The sequence below is a fragment of the Patiria miniata genome, unplaced genomic scaffold (genome assembly GCF_015706575.1).
Source record: "Patiria miniata isolate m_02_andy unplaced genomic scaffold, ASM1570657v1 HiC_scaffold_17, whole genome shotgun sequence".
NCBI lineage: Eukaryota > Metazoa > Echinodermata > Asteroidea > Valvatida > Asterinidae > Patiria > Patiria miniata.
Window position 1 is genome coordinate 14236086 of NW_024037055.1, and position 18245 is coordinate 14254330.

The 18245-nt window shown below is 43.7% G+C and overlaps 1 protein-coding gene across 4 annotated transcripts in view; it reads right to left on the reverse strand.

Annotated features, from left to right (window-relative positions):
• The window catches only part of LOC119723913 (mediator of RNA polymerase II transcription subunit 12-like protein), a 110057-nt gene that overhangs the window by 46840 nt on the left and 44972 nt on the right, over positions 1-18245 (reverse strand). For all 4 annotated transcript variants that reach the window (XM_038194819.1, XM_038194817.1, XM_038194818.1 and 1 more), the window contains 2 exons: positions 6587-6799; positions 3026-3246 (listed from right to left, as the gene is read on the reverse strand). In XM_038194819.1, the coding sequence (XP_038050747.1) occupies positions 3026-3246; positions 6587-6799 (434 nt within the window). The remainder of the gene's footprint in view (positions 1-3025; positions 3247-6586; positions 6800-18245) is intronic.

Genomic DNA, 18245 nt, shown 5'->3' on the forward strand with positions numbered 1-18245 from the left:
TGATAATTTGGTGCATACTCATGAGTCATGACAAATCTAACCAAATAATAAAAGTAATAATGAACACTTGGTAAAGCACCAGTATCCGCCAGGCATGACGCTCATGGCGCATACATACAAAGAAAAACATAAAATACAAAAACGACGAAGAAGCAAATGGGTTTTGAAGGATGTTAAACATGGAAAACATGTTTGACTTACTCTATCCACGACATGAACAAGAACACTACATCACTGAGTTTGTTATATTATGTCTTTGATGTTGTATTTTGCCTAAGATATTGCATTTCTTTTGAAAAGTTTCTTGTTACACTAACAGTTGTGAATGGCAACTGTTTCAAAATTGTGTGTTGGGATCACTACGAGGAGAACATAGTGTGCACTCCAATTTATTGCACTTTTTAATGTTACCTTTTAACAAGGAATCTGGAAAAGAAATAGTCAATATGGTTTAATGTTGTTGCACTAATGATACCTATGAAAAGTATGTTTTTATTACACTGAAAGTGTAATCTTTCTTTCCCATGTAGTAGAAAGAAAATGTTTGATAATTTGGTGTATACTCATGAGTCATGACAAATCTAACCAAATAAGGATGATAAACATAGAAAATATTTTTGATTTATTCTATCAACAACATGAACAAGAACACTACATCATCAGTCTGTGTAAAAATGTTGTATTTTGCCTTAGATACATTGTATTGCACTTGTTTTATAAAGAATTTCTTGTTAATTTTGTAAATGTTGTGAACTTTGCTCTAAACATTAGCAATTAACCAGAAAAGTACCTACCAAAACACGCGGGCACCTACACGCGGGCACACTGTTTTGCTGTCATTAGCAACAGAATGTAGTTATGAGAACCAGAAAATTCAGAAACATCTCGGAAGCTGCAGGCCAAGAATTAGTATTCATGTAATCGTGCATGAGTCCAATGATTGTGCCATGCAATTTCTGGAAGTAGTGTTTTGAGTAAAACATATCAGGTGTTTGACCCCAGTGACCCCATGATGACCTTTGACCTCACTTTGGTCATGTGACATGTTGGGGCTAGTGCTGTGCATCGGAACCGGGTACCCGAGTACCCGACCGTTGATGTCAGGAACCAGTTCCAGATCATGGAACCGGGTACCCGTAACCAACTTTACAAATTATTAACAAATTGATTTTTCTCTTTTTTGGTCACGTAAACCATTAAAATATTTAAAAATAATCATATCTGTGTCTTGGGTGGTTTTATTTTAATCAAACAATTCATGTTTCCTTGAAACAATTAGCGTTCATGAGTCAAGAATGATGATTACTTTGACGTCACTCGTTTCCTTCGTGTAAAATCCAAGATGGCGGCACCCACAGAACGCAAACGTGACAAAACATTACTGCCGAGTAAAAACTCTCCCAGCATTTATTACAGCGTGGCACCGCCGGATCACTGACATCACAGATTGGCAAGGATCTGATGATCCAGGCCATACCAAATCCACTGAAGAATTTGGAACAACTCGGCTTGATTCTGCAGCCAAATTTGGCAATGAAGTTGCCTTTTCAGCTTGTTCCACAAATTCTCATTGCACGGAGTCCACCCGAACGTAAACTACATGCATAATGCATGACGTGTGCATATGTGTACTTGTTCTTCATTACCCCTGAGGACCGACACACAAAGGGAGAACAACAGATCCTTTCAGTCCTTGGGAGTTGGGTCTTTTGTTCAAAACGGTCCTCTGTAGTAGGTTTGTGTGCTTAGTCTATGGGAGAGTGTTATCATGGTTATATTACAGGGACAAGGGAAAATACAAAGCATTGTCCTCAGGAGTGTGGTAAAACAAGAGTGTGTGTACTGTGAAGTGTGGAGCTGTCAAGTGGCTTGTGTATTTCTCATCTTGGGAAATTCCCTTAACATGATCACGTACACTGTACGTGCTAAATGACAGTACTGTCCTTTGAATGGCACGACTCCAACCCGTGATGTTTTAGGTGAAGGGATAATTCTCATCTTGGGAAATTCCCTTCTACATTGCACGTGGTTTATATAATTTATTCATTCGATCGCATTTTAGTGACTTTTATGTACATGTATAACTGACACTATGATGTGGATCGGCAAAAGATCAGAAAAAGTAGATAAGTATATTCCTGTAAACATCGAAGGCTATGTAAGGGATTCATTGTCAATGTTCAAACTTCTGGTATCCTGGGCTTTCAGAAAGCATTCACATGCAAATTAACAATCCTTTATTGGCTCCGTGCGCCAACGAAAGAGGGCACCCTTTTACCCAGCAACAACGTCCCATGGGCGGGACACTACATTTCAGTGGTTGACGCATGCGCACCGTTCCTTGCGTGTGACGCACGTACACCAGGGGATTTGTACTATGTACACACAGTGGCCGCGCTTCGCAGCAAAATATTGCAGTCAGGCAAGATGGCGTCGTTCCGTCACCCCCAACTGTACTTTTTTTGCCGGTGAGGGGGTACTTGTGAACGGAGCGGATAAGGCCCGGCGATTCTAGTTTCTAGACTTATGAATGGTGACGACGATTTGACCTGCTAAATATTCATTTAATGGCCCGGAAAAACAGCGCGCCTTTTCCCCCCATTGGTTTAAATGCCAGTGTAATGATATTCATGAGCTCATGCATACGCAACGAGGCAATTTAAGATGGCGGTTTAATGTTGTCGCGAAGTGGTGTCGCGAAGCGGCAAGTTTTTTCCATGAAGGGAAGGATGTTTAGTGTTGGAAGAATATTACTAAAATAATGATAAAATAAATTCATGAAAACGACTACACCTCTAAGTTGCTCTGGTGGCTTATTTCCGGACAATTGACAATGGTAGGCGCGCGCGTACACAGGCTTGAGATTTTGTTTTTGACTGCCCCCCCCCAAAAAAAAATTAATTCCTTGCCCCCCAATTGCCCCCTGCCCCCCCCCCCCCAAATTATTTACTGGGCTGCACCCTTGAGGCTAGCCCCACAAGCTGAAGCCAGCCTTACAAATCCAATTCAATGTCCATTCACTTACGTGTTTGTGGGACAAGACTTGGTCCAGCAGCACCTCCCTGGTCCAGAGCCGGTCCGGATCCTTCAGGAAGATCTCCCGCACCCAGCTCTGGCTGCAGATGGTCTTGAGAGTGAACTTGGCGTAATCACTCAGGCTGGCTGTCTCGATGGAGCTGGAGGATTTCGGGTCGTCCGTGAAGTCATCAAAGCTGCCGCTGGTGCCTCCGCCCACGCCGGCCTCACCTTGGTAGAATGAGGACACTTTTTGTTTGTAATCCACCAATTTTGGTGTTTCAGTTGCGCGTGCACACATCGAGATTTGGCAATTTTCCATTCCGGACAAACAATTTGGTGTATGCGTGGTACTAGCAGATCATACACGGTACCAGCAAAATTAAAGAAATGTTCTTGTTCTAAAAGTACATTTTAGTAAGTCTGGAAAGTTTGACATTAGTTACCTTGTTGACCCCTCATGGTTTGATCTCACTAAAACAGACGGGGAAGGCCAGATTTAATTATTTTTCAATCTCTGGTTCATGGCTCAGTTAAGAAGAATACACGAGAAAGTGTGGATTCATAATTTAAGAATTCACGAGGCGCGAAGCGCCGAGTGAATTCGTAAATTAAGAATCCACACTTGCGAGTGTATTCTTCGACTTAAACCACTGCGTCAACAGAAATATTGAAAAGAATGCTGCAACCTGACGCCACTTTTTTCTTCGTATATCATCTCAATGAAGGCCATTCGTTGCAAAAATGATGATAAGACATGAATCTGGGACTGATAAATGTTTCCAAAATTGTTAGGAAATACTTGAAATGACTCTCCATAGACGTTGTACACAAGCGCGGAAGTGGCGTCAGGTTGCAACATTGTTTCCTGACGTGTTTAGCATGTGTATCGACACACAGGCTCCTTACGTCAAAATGGATAGTTCAGACGACGATTTCTTTCTGACTTAAAGTAGATTTTGCAGTGAAAGCGGAAAATCTGACAGTGAAGATGCATTGGTAATTTTCGGAAAACAAATTTTCACGCAGACGGTCCTATTCATGCTCATTATGGAGAGCAACTATCCGACATGTTCAAAGTGTGGATTTGTAATACCGAATCCACACTTTACTAAAGCTTCGCCGTTCCGAATCCACACTTTGTGACCAGTGTAAGAGATTCGTGGATCCGAATCCACACTTTTAACAATAGTGTGACGTCATAGCAATGGTTTAAGAAGGATGAACTAACTGAGGGGTCCTAAAAGTAACAAACGCCAAAAGTAGGATATGACAGCTCAAGGCAACTTTCAAATCATGCGTGTAAACTGGCTTTCAACAAAAAAGTGACATTTGACAAACAATAAAACCACTCAAATTGTACGCATAAAATAACATCACAGGAATTTGCAGTCTGGTTCCCTGACCCCATTTTCCTTCCGACTTCAAAAGTGGGGTCCGCTAATTAGCGGTGGATCTGGAATACATTGCCCGGAATAATGCATGACGTGCGTAGGTCTGAAACCCGCCTCGCCTCGTGAATTCTAAACCACAACGGTAATGTTTGTGCGCAACCAGCCTCTTGCAATGGCCTGGCCACGAAAGTGCAATTTTGGAGGTCATGAGCTTCAATTTTTGCTAAATTTAAAAGTATCTCTGGGAAATATCAATAAAGGGAGAAATATTGCTGGTCAATATTTACAGCCTATGCGGTTGAAATGCTTGAAAGATGCTTTCATGGAGAAACTGGTGATTTTGTGCACTTTTTGTGGTAAGACAAGCGTGAGTTTCTTGATAATCATGAGTTCAATCACTATCGTCCATTCACAAAAGTTGAACAACGATTCACAAATAAACAATCGTGATGCGCGCAGAGGCGATCCAATCAATGTCTTTAAATGGGAACTAGTTACCAGTCCCCATATCTTAGGGGGGGAAGGGGGGAAGGGGGGAAGGGGGGAAGGGGGGAAGGGGGGAAGGGGGGAAGGGGGGGAAGGGGGGAAGGGGGGAAGGGGGGAAGGGGGGGAAGGGGGGAGGGGGGAGGGGGGGAAGGGGGGAGGGGGGAGGGGGGGGAAGGGGGGAGGGGGGAGGGGGGAGGGGGGGGAAGGGGGGAGGGGGGAGGGGGGAAGGGGGGAGGGGGGAGGGGGGGGAGGGGGGAGGGGGGAGGGGGAGGGGGGAGGGGGGAGGGGGGAAGGGGGGAGGGGGGAGGGGGGAAGGGGGGGGGGGGAGGGAGGGGGAGGGGGGAGGGGGGGGGGAAGGAGGGAGGGGGGAGGGGGGGGGAAGGAGGGAGGGGGGAGGGGGGGAAGGGGGGGGAGGAGGGGGGAGGGGGGAAGGGGGGGAGGAGGGAGGGGGGAAGGGGGAGGGGGGAGGGGGAGAAGGGGGGAGGGGAGGGGGAGGGGGGAGGGGGGGAGGGGGGGGGGGGGGGAGGGGGGGAGGGGGGAGGGGGGGGGAGGGGGGGAGGGGGGGAGGGGGGAGGGGGGAAGGGGGGAGGGGGGAGGGGAGGAAGGGGGGAGGGGGGATGGGGAGGGGGGATGGGGAGGGGGTAAGGGGGAAGGCGGAAGGGGGAAGGCGGAAGGGGGAAGGGGGAAGGCGGAAGGGGGAAGGGGGAAGGCGGAAGGGGGAAGGCGGTAGGGGGAAGGCGGAAGAGGGAGGGGGTAAGGGGGAGGGGGTAAGGGAAGGGGGAGGGGGTAAGGGAAGGGGGAGGGGGTAAGGGAAGGGGGAGGGGGTAAGGGAGGGGGTAAGAGGTAAGGGGGAAGGCGGAAGGGGGAAGGCGGAAGGGGGAAGGGGGAAGGCGGAAGGGGGAAGGCGGTAGGGGGAAGGCGGAAGGGGGAGGGGGTAAGGGGGAGGGGGTAAGGGAAGGGGGAGGGGATAAGGTAGGGGGGAGGGGGTAAGGGGTAAGGGGGAAGGGGGAAGGCGGAAGGGGGAAGGGGGAAGGCGGAAGGGGGAAGGTGGTAGGGGGAAGGTGGAAGGGAGAGGGGGTAAGGGGGAGGGGGTAGGGGAAGGGGGAGGGGGTAAGGGAGGGGGGAGGGGGTAAGGGGGAAGGGGGAAGGCGGAAGGGGGAAGGGGGAGGGGTGGGGGAGGGGTGGGGGAGGGGTAAGGGAGGGGGTAAGGGAGGGGGGAGGGGGTAAGGGGAAGGGGGAAGGGGGAAGGCGGAAGGGGGAAGGCGGAAGGGGGAGGGGGAGGGGGGAAGGCGGAAGGGGGAAGGCGGAAGGGGGAAGGCGGAAGGGGGAAGGCGGAAGGGGGAAGTGGGGAAGGGAGAAGGGGGGAAGGGGGAAGGGGGAAGGGGGAAGGGGGAAGGCGGAAGGGGGAAGGCGGAAGGGGGAGGGGGGAGGGGGAAGGCGGAAGGGGGAAGGTGGAAGGGGGAAGGCGGAAGGGGGAAGGGGGGAAGGGAGAAGGGGGGAAGGGGGAAGGGGGGAAGGGGGGAAGGGGGGAAGGGGGAAGGGGGAAGGGGGGAAGGGGGGAAGGGGGAAGGGGGAAGGGGGAAGGGGGAAGGGGGGAAGGGGCAGGAAACAGTCGAAGACATTTGTTCTGATCTCCTTAAGACCACTCCCATTTTTCAAATAAAACTTCATGATAACGTCAAGTTTCTTACCCAATAGCAAGATTGCCTTCAGGACACCGACCAACGCCTCCACGCTGATGCTCTGATGGGCTGCGGCCAGAAGGTGCTGGTCACATGACGACTTGACGTAGTAGCCGTTCTTGTCCGACTGGCCTGGCAACGGACCCGTGGTCAGCAAGCGCAGTAGTAGCCGGCACATGAGTCTGGCTCCGGGCTCTGCGTCTGACTCCATTTGAGTTCCAGCTAGGACCAACCAAAACAAAATAGACTGGTTTTGATTCTGGATTTTAAGTCGGTTTTTGTTGGGGTTTGGTTAGTGCTGGGGTTTCAAATTTGTTAAAAGAAGAAATTGAGTTTGACATTTTGTCGAAAATATATCTCATCATTGACCTGACAGACTGGCTCTTTCTGCATTTCTTTGTAGCAACCCGGGCCCAATTTCACGGGGCTGCTAAGCACAAAAATTTGCTTAGTAAAAAAAAAGTCTGGCTTATAAAAGCAGGTTACCAGCCAAAACTCCACGTGCTTTTCATACTATAGCAAACAACAGCTGAATACTAAATAATGAAAGGTTTGTGGAAACACCATGTGCGAATAATTTCTCAACTAAGAGAATGGTTCTGAAAAGAACCAGAGGTATAAACCTCTGGTTCTTTTCAGAACCATTCTCTTAGTTGAGAAATTATTCGCACATGGTGTTTCCACAAACCTTTCATTATTTAGTATCTCCACCACGCAAAACCTCAAATCTTACTTAGCTGAATACTAATCATGAGCAATATACATCACATGGAGTTTTGGCTGGTAACCTGCTATTATAAGCCAGACTTTTTTTGTGCTTAGCACATTTTTGTGCTTAGCTGAGCCGTGAATTTGGCCCAGTTGTGAAATGGGTCAATGTGTGGTGTTGGTGACAATCTCTTGTGTAAGAATAAGGAAATTGACTCTCAAAATTGGCTTCATGATAAATCAACGTCTACGCTCAATTTCGTGGCTTTGCTAAATCTACAGTACGTCCCAAAAAAGTGTCCGTCTGACTTTTTTTGTAATAACTACAAAACCCTGAAGTCAATTCAGGCGATTTACAATGCAATGCGCCACCAAGAGCTTGCCACGGAGAGTTCATTTTTCGCAGTGTATTGTGAGAGATAGTTGACAAAATCGCAGCGCGGGACGTTTGAAATTGTTAGTTTCTCCGGTCAGTAGTTTCATAAGCGAATGATTCGAGGATCTGTTTGTATGAATTCGAGGATCTGTTTGCTCTTTCTTTTCTTTTTATCAATATGGTGTTTTTTGTAAGGCGGCAGAACACCATGCCCAAACTATAACAAATTAGCTCAAGTTTTCTACTGACACTCATTGAAATGGGCCACGTTTTGTCGACCGTAAAGTCGAAAAATGGACTCTCCATGGCAAACTCTTGGTGGCGCACTGCATTGTGAATCGCCCGAATTGGGCAGATACTCCTTATCCTTGGCCTTATTAACCCCTATGAGTTTCATTTAATTTCAGTCGCATCACTACACAATGGTCAATTGATCACAACAACATTTGTGGACACTGTGACCAAGTTCCTTTCCTTAACCCTAACTCCCTAGGGGGTGTGCAAAATCATATTAAAATTGGAGTATTGAGGACTGTTAGGGATATTAAATTTCAGTACTGTGTTATGTAAACTATGTAAAATCCTGCATGTTGTGAAAAGCGCTGTGGTTGGGATTGGAATCATTTGCCTGGCTATCAGTCATCATGGCAAGACCTCAGTTGAATGCTCAAGAGCAAATGATTCCAATCCCAAACCACATCAGCCTTTTTTTCACAACATGCAGGATTTTACACAGCTTACATAACACAGCACTGAAATTGATTAAGGCAAGGAACTTGGTCACAGTGTCCAAAATGTTGTTGTGATCAAATGACCATTGTGTAGTGATGCGTGACTGAAATTAAATAAAACTCACAGGGGTTTAGGCCAAGGATAAGGATTATCCGCACGATCAAAAAAATTCAAAATTTACTTCTTGGTTTTGTAGTTATTACAAAAATAGTCAGACGAACACTTTTTTGGGACTTACCGCATGCTTATGATCACCATTATGTGCTTACAGTTCTAGCACAAACTCTGTGCATTCCCTATGAACAAAGAATTCTCAAGAGACACAACTAAAAGAATGTGTACAATGTGGGTGCTGTGGTCCAATGATTACGGTGCTCGACTCGTGTGCCGTGGTACAGTGTGGAGCGAAAGAATTTAGACTCCTGCGATAACACGCATACCACGCTATTTACATTTTATCACTAGCTAGGTTTAGCGCGTGTTTATCGCGCTAATCACGCGTGGTTATCGCGTGTACGCCGCAGTGTTTTTCACATGGGCACTGACAGAAAGACGGAGAGCGGCTCCACGCGATAATCACGCGCGGGAAAAATATGCGGGAACAGATTTGGCGCTTTGTCCCACGCGTGGCTCCACGCACGGCTCCACGCGCGGGGAAAACTATCCCACGCGTGGGGCCGGGGAAGACAGACCGCACACCGCCCCGGAATACCGGCTGGGCTTTGCGCCTGGGACGGCCGTCTTTGCGCCGTTAATTTCCCGCAAGTTGGCGGCTGAATGATGTCAACTCAAGGAGGCACAAGTTTTTACACCTTAAAAATTCCCGCCCAGTAAAAAAAAGTCGGCTCCTTCTCAAGTTCTATGAAAGAATACTTCCCAAGGCAGTACTGCCGTCCAATCAAACACAAGTGGAACGAAGCTGAATGTCAGAACGACAAACGACGACCAATCACATCTTGCCATCTCACAAATTCCTACTTTAATTGGCTGCAGACCATGACCCTTAGTCAACAAAGAAACTCTACACGGATGTAATTCGAGAAGTCAATTGGACAACAGAGGCATGCTGCCGACGACACTGCTATTAGTTGGCTGTCAATCATTCTTTGGGAAGTGTTTTTTTTTATTCTCCAGAGCAGATTATTATGAAAGATACTGGCCCTTTTTTAACTGGCTCTGTTCATATTCCTCTTTGAATAAAAACATGAATGAAAACTTGCAACTTTACCACAGCATCATTTTTTCGTATATGGGTCCGAAGAGATCTTTCCCCCTCATGTTATAATAGTGTTTTCCTGGTTTGCGAGAATATTTTTCCCGCCTAGTTTTTCTCGGTATAGAATATTCTGTTCCCTATCTCTTCAGAGAATTTATGTCCCAAATATTCTATTCCCATGCAGGAAACTTGAAATGTCCAGTCCCGAACAAAGACTCATTTCGTTCTTCGGAATAATACTTCTTTCACTGACAGAAAGACGGAGACCGGCTCAACGCGATAATCACGCGCGGGAATAAAATGCGGGATTAGATTTGGCGCTTTGTCCCACGCGTGGCTCCACGCGCGGGGAAAACTATCCCACGCGTGGGGAAGACAGACCGCACACCGCACACCGCCCCGGAATACCGGCTTGGCTTTGCGCCTGGGACGGCCGTCTTTGCGCCGTTAATTTCCCGCAAATTGGCGGCTGAATGATGTCCTTTCAAAGAGGAACAAGTTTTTACACCTTAAAAATTCCCTCCCAGTTAAAAAAGTCGGCTCTTCTTTGGCGAATTGTACCACGTGTGGCTTCACGAGTGGGGAACGCCTGTGTGTGGAAGACAGACCGCACATCGCCGGAAATACCGGCTTGGCTTTGCGCCCTGGGACGGCCGTCTTTGCGCCGTTCATTTCCCAGAAGTTGGCTAATCCAGGTGAAACGAATCACTACACTCTGAACAATTCCCCCTCCCCCAGTCAAAAAAAAAAAAAATTGCCGGCACCTTGTTAGAAAGCATACTCCCAAATGCAGTAACTGCCGTCCAATCAAAACACAAGCGGAACAGAAACTAGGGCTACGGTCTTTAGCCAATTAAAATAAGAATTTGTGAAAGGGCAGTGACTGATTGGCCATCCTTTTTCAGTTCTTACATTCACTTAATCATCAAAGAATCTCCAACGGATGTAATACAAGAAGTGAATGTAACAAGAGAAGCATGCTGCCAATTCTTTGTGAACGAAGAGATACATTGTTATCAGATAGCTGTCAATCATTATTGGGAAGTTTTTTTTTTTTTTTTTTTTGAAAATAGACTCGGAATAAAATCGTCAGCCCCTGTTATTTTCTCAGAGAGAGATTATTTTCTCAGAGAGAGATTTACGTCTGGTTCTCTAATTTTTTTTAAAACACCCTAGTCCGTTACATTTTGAACATTCAGTTAATTGTTTTGTAGATTCCAGGGGAAAATTTAATATGAGGTAGGCTCGGGTTTTCGTATTTTTATGGGATTTGTTTTCTTTTCTTTTTCTTTGTTAAAGCAAAACAGTTTCAAAAACCCCAGCCCGTTAAATTGTGAACTCTAAGTTTTTCTTTTGTAAATTCCAGAAGAAATTTAATACGAATAATACTTTTAAATTTTTTTTTAAATGAATATGATCAAGACTAACAATAGCCCTTAAATTTAATACTGAACGTCAAAAGCAATGTGTACATGTTCCAAAATACATTCAAGAGTAGAATATTTAAACAGAATAATGTAAGCCATGCAGCTTTTTGTAATAAACGAAGAATAAAATCGTCACCCCTTTAATCGTCTAGGCCGCAGAGAGCTAGAGAGATACAACAAATAAATAGGAGTTATTTCAATGTGATATAATATGTCTCATTCTCTTTATATTGTTTTTTTTAATTTTAAGTAAAACGATTTTAAACACCCTTGCCCATGCATTACTTTCTGAATTAAGTCTCAGTTAATTCTTCTGTAGATAAAGGGGAATCATATTATCATAATACAAATGATGCAATAGTTTTGGAAAATAATTTTGAAAGGAATAAGAATAAGATTAACAAAAACCCTTTCACCTAATACCTAATGTCAAAATATATTCCGAAATAATTATATTCTAGAGCAACATTTACACAAAATATTGCAGGCCAAACGTTTTTTTTAATGAGCAAAGAATGAAATCTACTACGACAAAAAAAACCCCGCCAAACATAACGTGGCGCAACATTTAATAAATTATTTTGACTTGGAATATTAATCCCCCAAAATCTTCCCCGGTTTCTGAAAAAAGAATCTCAAATCAAAGCTCAGCTCCGAAATAGCCTTCCAGAAAATGATTGGTAGCGACATTTATTCAATGAAATTGATACAATACATCTCTTGTTTGAATTCAGCTGTAGGAAACCCGAATTTGTGACGTGCCGCCAGTAAATGGAGGGTTCTTTGCTGGTGAACAGGGATGATAATATCTCAGCCAATTAAATGAGCCGGTTCCCGGCGAATAATTACGCCATTGGTTGCTTTCATAAATTGTTGACGTTCCTTACGCCGACGCCCAACTGGAGTGCCGCCAGTAAATGGAGGGTTCTTTGCTGGTGAACAGGGATGATAATATCTCAGCCAATTAAATGAGCCGGTTCCCGGCGAATAATTACGCCATTGGTTGCTTTCATAAATTGTTGACGTTCCTTACGCCGACGCCCAACTGGAGTGCCGCCAGTTAATGGAGGGTTCTTTGCTGGTGGGATGATAATATCTCAGCCAATTAAATGAGCCGGTTCCCGGCGAATAATTACGCCATTGGTTGCTTTCATAAATTGTTGACGTTCCTTACGCCGACGCCCAACTGGAGTGCCGCCAGTAAATGGAGGGTTCTTTGCTGGTGAACAGGGATGATAATATCTCAGCCAATTAAATGAGCCGGTTCCCGGCGAATAATTACGCCATTGGTTGCTTTCATAAATTGTTGACGTTCCTTACGCCGACGCTCAACTGGAGTGCCGCCAGTAAATGGAGGGCTCTTTGCTGGTGAACAGTGATGATAATATCAGCCAATTAAATGAGCCGGTTCCCGGCAAATAAATCCGCCATTGGTTGCTTTCATATAGGACGTTCCTTACACCGACGCTCAACCGGAGTGATTGCCAATCACGTTGTAATTCGAGCCACGGGAGCGTGACCATTGTCTCATTCCAACCCGGTTGCCTAGAAATACTGTTGCTAGGGAGGCTCCCTGCGATGTCGGGACTGCCAGTTGCGTAGCCAGAAATCTTGTTTAAGAGACAGAGGATGTGACTATTATACTCGCAGCCTGCAGCTGCTCGAGAATGCTGCCGCTTTCCATTTCCGTTGTTCTATGAAAGGTGTGTTTTTTTTAAAGAAACTCGGAGCTAAACAAAAAAATGCAAATATCTTCCTCAGGCGTTGAGATTTATTTTAATTAAGTTACACCTGATTTGACAACACTTGCAGACGATTCAGTTTCTTCTTTATTTATTTAGATTACGGACTTACTTAAAAACAGCAGGGTGTCGAAGAAGAAAAAAAAGTAATCCTACTTTAAGGTTTATTATGGCCAGACAATACGTTTACCAGCAAAAAGTTTAGTATCATGTTAAAGATGAAGCTTTGTACTTTTTAATGATACCTTGGCTTACATTCCAGGATCACGCATCACGGAGCACCATTGTCTTGAATTTGTGGTTCAAAAATGCAGTTGGTTTTACGTCAGACCATAAAGCGAAATTGACATCGTGTATGCGCTGCCAGGCCAGGCTGGTCATCAGTCTGCTCCCTTACATATTGTGATAATTCATTACTAATTTATTAAAAGCGTTTAGAGGTTCCAGATACAATGACCATCGCTCCCTCAGTCTGGCTTCCAGCTGACGCACAATTACAAAATTACAACACCGTCTGTAAATTGTGCCCGACTTAATTTAGTGGAAAATATATGAATGCCCAGAGAGGCAACATAACCCTATGTAAAAACACGTTAAAATTGTGCATGCAGAAGCAGGATTCCAGCAAACCAGTAGGTTTGGCGGTTATGAGACATCATCTTACATTGAAAAAAGAAAATCATTTTGCCGAAGAGCATTTGTTTTGCCTCATCTATACTTCGAGAGGTTTTGCCTTGTGGGGCCTAGTACTTCTCCTCTTAATCGTCAAAGACTTTCCTCATGGATGCAACAGGAGAAGCATGCTGCCGACTCTTTGTGAAAGAAGAGATACACTGTTATCATCTGGCTGTCAGCGATTACTCGAGAGGTTTTATTTTTTTCAGAACAGTAATATTTTGAAAGATATACTGGCCATTTTCTCACCGGCCAAGATTTCATTCCTCGTTTGAATAAAAAATCGTAACTTGTCATTAAAGCACAACGTGTTTCAATTGATGTGTTCGAATTTTCGGAAAAATGGAAGGAGATTACGCCCCGCCCCCCCCCCCCCCCCCCCCCAACCACCGACAGTTTCGCCAGTTAGTATATTTTGTCCCTATCTCTGCGGTGAATTTATCCCTAGAGCATTCTGTTCCCCTGCAGGAAGCGTGAAATTTCAAGTCTTGATTGCAGACTCTTTCTTTCGTCGCTATCCATGTAGATGCTTGCTTCCTTCAAAATAATTGGATATTTTTTTTCTGCGGATTATTTTATCTTTTGTCAGGTATTTTTCCTTCCTCGTGAAATAGCTTTTCATTGCTCATCTTTTTATCATAATTTGGACATTCGTAGGTCTTTATTCAGTCAGATATTTTACTTACGACTTTCGAGGACCTTACATATCCACTTTATTGTGTCTAGAAACTGAAAGGAAGGGTGAACAGCAAAGGGGGCTTTCTGAGGTTTATGCCCCATAGCCTACTACATGTACATTAATATACATGTATATGTACGTGTCATGTACAAAACTCCTTCTTTCATTACCACACGGAATTATGACACAGATGAAAGTCTGGATGGCCATTTACACATTGAAATCTACGCACTACGTTCTGTGTGACCTGCGCGCGCGCGGCACGCGCAAACATTCTTTTTTATCGATCGGTTTACATTTCTGTGCCGCACACATGGCCACACACATTGATATAATCTAATGGAGATCAACTAATACGCATACGATCAACGGCCACACAGTATGAACACGCAGAGCGCATACGTTTGGGTTTTGTACATGTTTAACGCATATAAGGTACACGTACGTTGTACTGAGAAACAACACTCAGACATTTTATAATTTACGCTGCCCCATGTGTTTACTGGGAGGCCGTCAGGATAATGTCTTAGCCTATAGAGTTATGAAACTCCGATTTATAGCTTCATGGTCTTACTATGATTTTATTACGGAAACAAAGGATGGCGGGTGATTTGATTATTAATTGCATTGTTCTGTAGTAGTCCGTACATTTCAGTGTTTTAATTTGCTACTTGAATAACCCAATTTATGCTAAATTATTATTCGCGTGTTGTGTGTAGTAAGACCGCATTATTTACTTGGTTACTGCCAGGAGTAGGTGTTGAACTCCATGACTTTAACTGCCCTAGCAGGATCTCAATGTGCACAGTGAGAAATTAAAGCGGTGCCAGTGCAGCAGTCACAACCAAAAAATTCGATTGTGTTATCATTTTGGAACATGCTTTTTTGAATAAGAGACTGTCCACATCGATGTCGGCCCCGCCAGAATCAAGCAATGATCTATTGTGTGCAGTACACTTATTATTTTTAAAATACCGGAGATGAAATACTTAAAAAATAATAAACCTAGAAACTCTGGATGTAATTCGTAAAATTGTTGAGTTCCTGGTTTTAATGGGCTCATGTCAATTAAAATATTTTCTCCTTCAAACACTAGCACTAGACATAAATTATGTTACATTAACCCCTCCAAATTATTTAGTGTTTCTGTACGGTATGCAGACCTGCCAACCTGTGAGATAACAAAACTGTATTCTGAAACTCAAAAACCTGTATTTTTCCTTAAAAACCTGGATTTTTTTGTTTTAATGCACAAACGAGCTTACAAAGGTTTAATGTTGCTGCAATTCCACGTGGTGTGAGGATTTTAGAAATACCTAATTTAAAAAAATTGAGCAGAGCTTTGCTGTATTCAGGGACTTTAAAAAAAAAGGGCCCGCTGAAACTAAGTCATAAGGTAATAGGTAATAGCCTAGGCAACATAAAAAAATAATTTTCAAATTCAATTCAAGGAATTCAATTCCATTCAAAATTCAATTCAATTCTATTCACAACTGACTCTATGATATATCGAAGTAAACTTAGTTAAGACCTTTCTCAGTTAGTTGGATTACGGATTTGGTTCCCCGGGTCGGGCGGTGAGAGGGAATTTATAAATAAAAAAAAAAATCAACGCCCTTTACAGCGCGCCCGTAATAGTGCGCCCAGTTTTCGGACACAGTATTCGTGTTCGAACAAAACGTCGTCATTCAGTTTCACTGCACGAGTTTATCACATTAAAAGTACATAAATAATGAAAGAGAAAGTCTGCAGACTAAGCAAACTGTCATTATTTATCTTGTTCCAAACTATGTTTGCTTAAAAAAAAAGTCGTCGCTTCAATACCTGTCATCGAAAAGTACGCGAGCATTAAGCTGTCGATGCATACTCCGATACGGTCGCATGGTCGGTGCAGCTGGTACCCGGCCCGTTAGGCCCAAGATATATTTGTTGACAGGAACCAGTGCACAAACGTAAAACACGTTGCTGCGAGCATGCTACATCCTGATAAATAAGGGCGCCAGCGTGGTGGGGCGGCCGTACTCAATCAACGATCAGGGCATGTGGAAATGTACGGACTACGGTGATTTCTTTCTCTATTTTTTCCACTAGACGCCAGGATTCCAGTTTAAAAGTGAATCAAAAGCTTGTGGTTACTAGGGAGGCATTTTTTGAGGAATTCTTTTTTGGGGGGCGGCGATTTTTCAAAATTATTTCCCCCGACGTTATATGCCCCTTAACGTTACAACTTATTTTAAAAATGCCCTAATCCACCTAAAACTGTATGGCGAGTAAACTTCAGTAAAAACTCACAAAACCAATATCATATGATCCACTATGACCGATGCTAATATCGGAAATACACAACGTACACCGTGCGTAATTCTCTCCTCTCTGGGACGGCTGGATGAAATCCCATTTCTCGGTGTACTCTTTTTTGTACAGTTGCTTCCTTTTAATATCTTTTTTGGAGGTCGAAGCCATTTTATTTCACGCCAGTGCTGCTTTCGAATTCCACGCTCAATTATCCTCAGCTAGCTAGTTGCACATGGTATGCGCAGTATATGCCTAGCGCTTTTGTATGCAACGATCCGATTGGTTAATACGCCCGGTCCATGCGTTTGTTTACATCCCATGCACCAATCACAGACACCCTAGCTTACTTGATCACGATGTCGAGCCTCGTGTCTCAACATAGTCTACGTTCGCAGCCGTTTTTTTCTTCTTGCGCACTCTTCACTCGCAGCCGAACTAGGATTTTTTTTGGTGTGTCAAAATGGTCAAAACCCGTATTTTATGGAGAAAAAACGTACGGCCGTATTTTCAATAAATTCCCGTATTAAATACGGCAAAACCGTACTGGTTGGCAGGTCTGGGTATGAGATTCGTTACAGGGGAAAGAGGCCTTTTAAATTATTTCGAATTATTTTATCTCTCGAATATATTGCTCGTTAACTGAATGGTCGTTGCCAATTCATATTTCGTCCCAAACGAGAAAAACAAAACGTAAATCATAGTAACATTTCCCCGTGAAAATCTATTGGAATGTTTTTATAGTTCAGAAAATTAAGATTTAAAGTATACATTCCCCGTTTTCATTAAAAACAATTGTAGAACCAGGAATAAATTCCATTATATTTAACCTCTGGAATTTATTCCATGTCCGTGAACTACAGTTCAGGATTTTATACTACATGTTCCTCGATTTAGTCTTACCTATTTAATATTCTTACCTCGTAATGATCATTATGTGGGTATGATGCACTTTTCAGCTTCGGGCGGGAACAATCTGCTATAATATTGCCAAGAATTGCAGTTGTGCATTATTATAAACTCTTTGTTAGATACAAGAACAACCAGACATGGATAGTATTAAATTTCCCCGTGGAATATGCTGGGAACGTGTTTATGAGTTCTGTAAAATTTAAAGTTTTTAAATTAAAGCGATGGAACATTAATGGTATAGGCATTAATTGTATCTCCATAATTTATCCGTTGTCTTGTTGAGGTCTTTAAACAAAAGGGCTGGTTATACAATGTTTTTTTTTCTTAAAGTGTCTAGAAAGCCATATAATATGTGGTAAATAACCCCTAAAATTTATTTGGAATATTTTACTGCAGTGGATTATTATTTTTTTTTCAAGACACAATTTCCTACGAGCTGAGAAAAAAAAATGCGTTTTGTAAATTTTACTTACTTTGAAATGTAAGGCGGTCTTTGAGATTAAATACAGGTTGAAATATGGTTTGGGCCAAGAGAGCCCGAATAAGTCCATCTGGGGAAAAAATGTAAGAGTGTCTTTCAAATAAATTCTTTCTCGAAAACCTTCACCCATCACGACCAAATTAGACCGTAAGACGATCTCTGGAATTTTCGGTCAGAAGGAGTCCGCCCTTTACCTTTGTCCGCTACAGAATTCCAAGTCAGCTTGCGCAAACTGCCTACTGGTTAAATTGTTCCGCTTCAAGACAGACCATACGTCTGAGCGCGTCCCGCTGTTTGATATAAATCGCTATAAGTCTTTCCCGGCCCAGACACTCCACCAATCAGAATCCTTTGGAAGACAACCGTCGTTATCGAACAACCAATAAGAGCCTCGATGTGTAGTTCTCGAACAACAGGAATTAATCAAA